The sequence below is a fragment of the Arachis ipaensis genome, chromosome B01 (genome assembly GCF_000816755.2).
Source record: "Arachis ipaensis cultivar K30076 chromosome B01, Araip1.1, whole genome shotgun sequence".
NCBI classification, from domain to species: domain Eukaryota; kingdom Viridiplantae; phylum Streptophyta; class Magnoliopsida; order Fabales; family Fabaceae; genus Arachis; species Arachis ipaensis.
Window position 1 is genome coordinate 115,126,051 of NC_029785.2, and position 7,326 is coordinate 115,133,376.

General features: G+C 34.0%; 2 protein-coding genes across 2 annotated transcripts in view; one reads left to right on the forward strand and one right to left on the reverse strand.

Annotated features, from left to right (window-relative positions):
- Positions 2,113 to 3,776, forward strand: LOC107633940. Its single transcript, XM_016337530.2, has one exon. The coding sequence runs from the start codon at positions 2,324 to 2,326 to the stop codon at positions 3,299 to 3,301; it is 978 nt and encodes a 325-aa protein (XP_016193016.1). The 5' UTR covers positions 2,113 to 2,323; the 3' UTR covers positions 3,302 to 3,776.
- LOC107633949 (formin-like protein 20) overlaps positions 4,183 to 7,326 on the reverse strand; it is an 11,410-nt gene continuing 8,266 nt past the window's right edge. Inside the window, 6 exon segments of the mRNA XM_016337539.2 lie at positions 4,183 to 5,127; positions 5,330 to 5,396; positions 5,479 to 5,547; positions 6,210 to 6,326; positions 7,049 to 7,120; positions 7,197 to 7,271. Of these exon segments, the coding sequence (XP_016193025.2) occupies positions 4,970 to 5,127; positions 5,330 to 5,396; positions 5,479 to 5,547; positions 6,210 to 6,326; positions 7,049 to 7,120; positions 7,197 to 7,271 (558 nt within the window). The 3' untranslated portion in view covers positions 4,183 to 4,969.

The following is a 7,326-nucleotide window of genomic DNA, read 5'->3' on the forward strand; positions in this document are numbered from 1 at the left end:
TAGTTCACTATAATTTTCTATTACTATTATTATTTATTTATGGTTAATTTTTTTTTAAAATTTACTCTACCTAATGGAATCAATAAATTATATTATAAAAGAGTAAGTTACCAAGTTCGCTTTCGAATTATCAGAACATTGACAAAAATAACCTCAACTTTTATTAACGACAAAAATACACCTAAAATATTGAAAAATGTTCCAGAAATACTCGACCGTAAATAAAAATCTATTTGATTAAAAGAGTTGGCTGAGCTATCAAACGGATTCCATTACACCCCTTCTTCTGCTTCTCCTTTATTCTCCCTCACTCCCTCCCTCCCCAAAGCAACTACAACAACAATAAATAGCATCTCAGTCACTCTCCCTCCCCTCCACCCCTAAAACCTCCTAAAAGCCGTTGCAAGCTGCAATAACAACAATATATCTCAGTCACCCCGAAATTGCAACAACAACAATAAGCAACATCTCAGTGACTCCCTCCCTCCTCCAAACCTTCCAAAATAGACCTTACGTCTCACACTGTTCATCTCAGCCACAACAATAATCAACCAGAATTAGTAATAATCATCCATAATCAGCAATTTCACAATTTTTTATTATAGTTTTTTTAATAATCTAATAAAAATATAATCTAAACAGAAAGAATGACAAAGAAAGGAGCTGGAGAGAGGGTTCCTCACTATCCTAGAGAGAGAGAGGAACTATCCGCTGCTGGCTTACTGCGAGAGAGGAAAATAAGGCACTGTAAGACAGATTTCTGACAGCGATGGAGGGGTAGCAAGCAAGAAGCAACGACAATAGCAAATGAAAGATTGAGAGATCTAGTGCGAGAGTGAAGAGGGTAAAGAACTGCGAGATCCGTTTTTACAACAACAGAGGAGCGGCGAGCAAGCAGTAGTGGCAACAACAAAGTTCTGCTGTTGAAAACAAAGAGAAAGTAGCGTGGATTGATGAGCAACTGTTCTGTGTGTTGGAGAAGTGAAAGTGAGAAAAAGGGAGAAGAAAAAAGGAGCAGAAAGTGGGGTGTGAGAACGCAAGACAAAGAAGATCGAAAGACAGCAGCCATGGATTCAGAGTTTGAGTGAAAAGGGTGAGACGTAAGCTCTTTTTGAAAAGTTTGGGGGAGGGAAGGAGTGAGGAAGAATGAAGGAGAAGCAAAAGAAAGATGTAATGAAATCCGTTTAACAGCTCAGCTAATTCTATTAACGGAATATTTTTTTATTTACAAGTGAATACTTTTGTAATGTTTTCTAATATTTTAGGTGTATTTTTATCATTATTAAAAGTAGAAGTTATTTTTGTCAATATTCTAATAATTTGAAAACAGAATTGGTAATTTACTCATTATAAAAAAATAATAATAAATATAATATATAAGAATCACAATTATAAAATTGTATAATATTAATAAAAAATTAACAAAAAATAAAAATAATAAATAAAAAAAATTCATAAAAAAATAATAAAAATTTTATAAATAAAATAATAACATATTTTTAAATGAATATAAAAAAAATTATACTATTTGAACTATAATTAGTTAATATTTTAACGTGTTTTTCGCCTTTTTACCCTTAAAGATATATATTTTCTTTATTTTATTTTGCACCCGTGCCGCGAACTATGCTCCTTTTGAAGATGAGGCTTTAATTTCAAGGATAATATGGGGTCGACATCTGAATGCTTCATTTTGTCATGACTTTATAATATAGTTTTGGTGCTTTGGAAAAGGGTCGTAACTTGTAATCAGCAATATAATAACCTCCTAAAAATAAATGTGCATTTTAAGCAAGCCAAAAGAGAGATGAGAGCCTCTCATCATCAAAGACAGAGACCACATTAAAGAATTTCCATGCCAAATTACTTCAAACTTCTCATTATAAAAATTCAAAGATATTAATAGATATAAACATGTTTAATTTAACAGAAAAAAATAGTATATCATTATATATAGAAAGAGACGAATTGTTTTTATTTTGAAAAAGGAAAAGACTAAGATTGAAATACATTTTTTAAAAACTTAATATATTATTTATTTTGTGTTATTTTTATACAGTGAATCCACACATATAATTGTTATTAAATAATATTTTATCAGAAAAGCATCCAAAAAACACCAACCCCATTCATAATAACTCTCTAACCTACCATCCATTCCTACAACAGAAATTTAAGAGCACAACCTGTTTGAGAAAAAGTTTCACAGAAAATGAAACACCAACCTCTTCATTTGTAACATAATACCCTCTCTACTGTTATAGAGACTATATTATTGTGGCTGAGAGAAAAAAAACACTTATACATATCAATATTTTTGGCAATGGAAGATTCAAGCAAGATACTAAGAAGATCTATTCATTGTTTTCTTCAAAACTATCACTATTTTACCTCAACAGTAGTTTTTCTTGTTCTTCCTTTCTCAGTTTCATTGCTTCTCTCACAGGCTTTGGTTCCTTCACCTTCATCACTCTTGCCTCAAGTATACAATCGCCTGAAGAATCTCTTTGATGCTGCAGGGTTTCCTCCTTCAGAATTGTTTACCATTCTTAACCTTAAAGTTTCTCAAACAATCACTTCATCAATATTTACCCTTCCTTTTACCCTCACCTTTCTCCTCATAGCAAAAGCTTCTATAATCATAACTCTAAACCAACACAAAAGAACTCTGCTTCCACCTTCTTTCGGTTCCATATTTTCCCTTTACAAGCCACTCCTCCAAACCTATATATGCAACTGCTTCTTGATCCTCTCGGCAAATGCAACCGCCTTTGGTCTCTTGTTCTTGGCATTCAGCTGTGTGGAAGGGCTCGGCTACTCTTCGCAGAGTTTGCTCCTCTTTTTGTCAACATCTGGGGCTGTTCTGTTTTCTGTGATACTTGCAAATGCACTTGTCATATGCAATATGGCACTCGCTCTGTCCGGTATGGAAGGACATGGAGGGTACCTGGCAATCCTTAAGGCTTGTGTTATGATAAGAGAAAAGACATCAATGGCTTTGTTCCTGGCACTTCCAGTAAATGTGGCCCTGGCTGCCATCGAGGCCTTGTTCCAATTTCGCATTGTAAGGACTTATCATATAGCCGGAAAGGCAGGGCCTTATGTGGCCTTGGAGGGGATTTTCATTGCTTACTTATATTCAATCTTTGTTATCATTGACACCATTGTGAGCTGCATGTTCTACAAAAGCTTCAAGACCGGATCGAGTGTGGATCAAGAATTCAAGAACTTGTTGATTGAATTTCAAGAAGAGGACAATTATGGTTTCATAAAGAACAAGAATTTTGAAGAACTACCTTGACATATAAGGTAGCAACTTATTGATTTGATTAAGGAGTAAGAACTACCAGTTAAATTTTTGAGAGAAATTCATCATGTTACTTGATGACTCAAAGTGAATTGAGCAAAATTGAAGGCATCAAGTTTTTTCAAATTTCAATGGAGGAACCTCATCTCAGCTATATGCAACACACAAGAAGCTGGAGAGTAACCAATTTATATAGATTCCTTTCTGTTATATGTATATTGTTCAACTGGCCCCTTCTTTTGATTATCAAATTTACTTTGTATATTGATACTTAGCAATCTTTTACAGTGTGAATAATACAAAGGCTTCCATAATCAAACACAGTCAAAAACTGTCTCTCAAAACCAGTGAAAGATTAGATATTTGTACTTCATTGCAGAGAGATGACTGCTAATACTATGCTGTTCAATTGACATATATGCTCAAAAGCAATAAGACAAAGTATAGTATATTTCTAGTTTAATATTTCGATTCTATGGATCATTGTTAATCTCTAGTTTTACTATATGAAAAGAAAGACATTTCAGCCTGTTATACTAAAACTCATTTAGGGTTAACAAAAGATGCATATTCATTGTAACAAAATATATATCTCTTATTTTATTATATAAATGAAAAGTACAACAATAAGAGAGTACTATTTCATCAAACAACTCTAAATGGTGTAAAATGTAATACACATAGCTTAACTTTACCTAACCTAATAATTATATCAGTGATTGTTTTCACAACTTGAACTCATAATCTTGAGATGAGACAACTCAACTATTGTTCCAAAGCTACCTTTCGTATTATATAACTTAAATATAAAAAAATTAGTGTATGTTTTTACAAATAAAAATATCATATATGATACCACCTAACTTCAAAGGAGATCAGTGTAAATTTCTCATTCTAATAAAAATATATGAAATAATCCAGCGTGATAAAATTTCATGAGCCGGAAAACGTGTTACACATCCGAGTATTGTATTTTTTTTCACATGAAAAATGGGAACTAGCATTCCTAATTCGGCCTACTCTTCACTTATATTACAGTTACAATACAATGATCACCTGATTTTCTATTTTTAACTCAACTGACAGCTATACAACATTTTTTTCCTGAGGGTACTACCAAAATCTCTATCAAAAGGTAGAGTAATTTAATCTTCTTTTCTATGTTACATGACAAAGAATTGGATCCTAATGAAAAGGGTTAGAGCTTTGTACAAGATTTCATGATACTATAATTGACTTTGGTGCTTTACAGATCCAAGAAGGTCAGGAAGCAGCTAAATCAATGGTGCAAAGCCAATGCTAGTTCCACTGAAAAATACAAAATTTCTTCTTGAATCGACGTGGGACCGGATACATTGTGTTTCGTAGCACTCGCTGGCCGTGGAGGGCATCTGAAGCAACAGAAGCATGGTGTCATTTGCATAAACTTGTGTGTGCAGATTCTGGCATCATAGCATTTAATGAATCAAGAGGTCCACAGGGAGCAGGAATATGCAATTCCACCTCGAATGGACTGGGTCGAAAAGCTAATTATCACATCATCATCATGGAAAGGTAGGCTTCTTAAAGTCCAGAAGCATTGTTCCCGTTCATACCATGGGAAGATACCTACTCTTTGGCGAGAGCACGATGTCGGTGCGAAAAATGCAGAAAACACAGTCGTCAACTATCTTTTGCACTCTTCCTTGTCAAGTTAACGCCCTTAGCCTTCTCCATTTCGGCCTCTTTCTCGGCTCTTTTCTTCTCTAACTCTGCCTGCTTGCAATTCTCTTCGTGCGCTTTCCGAAATAACCTTATAAAATTTAAGAGAGTTGTGGTGACTGTAATTGCCAAACCAGAAACAATAAGTTAGTCTGAGCATTATAAAAGTTTAAACCAGAAAAGTAAATAAATAGATAATCTTGCTATTTTTTCCCCAAACATAACAGATATGGACATGAATTAATTTCCCTCAAATATCAGTTGAATGAACTATAATCTGATGAAACAAGCAACCAGTTAAAAGACCAATGGTCATTTTACCTTGTTCAAATGGACAACGAGCAGGATCCTCGCCAAAATATAGTGCGAGTGCATCTGCATTTCTACCCTGTGCATTGACAAATTACACAATCTATTTATCTCTTCACAGGTAGATGCCTAATGTACTAAAATAAGGTTAAGCAAATTACCACCACGGAATACAGGCTTGTCAGAGATGCTACCTCTGACTCAGCAACAGATATGAATTCTTTCAATGTCTGACAAGAGATCACAAAAGATGAGTCAAATATAGTGAAGATGTAATTGGTATAATACTACAATACCATAAAAAAAATAAAATAAAAATTAACTGATTATTGGTGCATTTATTTCAGAGTTTTTCAAAAAAGTGACAATTTTAATTTGAAGGGGTTTCTTTTCTATTTATTTATTTATTTATTTATTATTATTATTATTATTATTTTGAAGAAGCTACTCTTTTTAGCTCCGGCAGAAAAGCTAAATCCTTTTTCAAAAAAGTAAATTTTGAAAAAAATTATACAACATATATGAAAAGTGGCTTTTTTAGTGTGTTATATAGATATGCCCCCAAAAAAAGGGCTAAAATAGACACACCATAATCAATGTTTACACAAGGCTAGAGAAGCATATTGAGATTAATTTGTCAAGTTGTCAACACCATGATCAATAACACAGGTTAATATACACACTCTTCTGTAAGCATATTGCATATAAGAGTTTTTTGGCAAAGCTGGTGATAATTAAAAAGATTAACTATGTCCATCAAAAGCACAAAACCTACTATTATGAATCATTTTGAAACTCCCTTGTTTTTTCCCCAAGGAAAATGAAGAATAAAGAATTTCGATTAAACAAAAAATGAATAATAAAAAGAGTCTAACATAAACATGTTAAACACCTTACAGAAAACTTCGGACACAGGTCCATCATTTGCAGATGCAGCAAGCTCCTGTTTAACCTTTTCTAGTCCCTTGATGATTGCCTGCATCTCTTCTGCTAAGGACTTCAATTGTATCTGAAAGAAGTGCAACTTCTAATCAATTCACGTTGCGGGCTAAGGGATCCCCTACACAAAAGCTTTATCTATAATGCGTAGCTTTCCAATCTCTCAACATGTCCAAATGGAAAAGTCCCATAAAACATCAACTAGTACTCATGTTTGGCTAAAAAGGAAATAAACCCTTCAGCTTTTGAGGCCCAGGCAAACCAAGGATGAAATCAACCTCCCTTTTCAACATCTAGCAAATATCCCCTTACGCAGCGAACACAAGCAAGAAATATGTGTCAAATGAAAAGGAGTTCTTCCAGGAATTTGATTCAAGATGTCTACTAGGTGAAATTTCTCGATTCAGTGACTTTTGGCAATTCCTTTTTCAGCAAAGGCCCTTCAGATTATAAGTTTATTAATTACCAAATTTGAAACCATAGAATATACTAGCATATGGGCTAAAGTTTGAAGGTATTAGCAGGTATTGGACTTAAAAGAGATTATGCCAAAGTAATGAGCTTCTCTGGCGAGCAATAACGATGATTGATCTTGGGTCACTTTACTCTAGTGAGCTTCTAAAGTGAGTTAACTCTTAATTCATGTGACACACATATCATTGCAAGAAGTCAGAGGAGGAGATATGTGCTCAGTTTTACAGGGGAACAAAGTGAAACAGAACCAATAAACCAACCAAACTAGCAATTAGCAGTTGAATAATTTTCTTTTTCCAACTTCCAACAAATCATCACCTTAGTCGCAGCTTCCAGGCTTACAAGGTCTAAGTGGAAGTCAAGCAGTCCAGGCGACCTATCAGCTAGAACCTAGAGCCAAAATAGCAAAATGGAAAGAAGGTAAGTGATCAAATGATATATTCCTTTAGTGCAATTGTTATTATACCTTGCAAAGATAGTGCATCAGTGTCATCTTATTGTTAGAAGCACGAGTGTCAGTAAGCTTTAAAAGACTATCCAACTTGAAGTCTTGAATCCAATTGTGGATCCTGCATAAATTAAATAAATAAATAGTA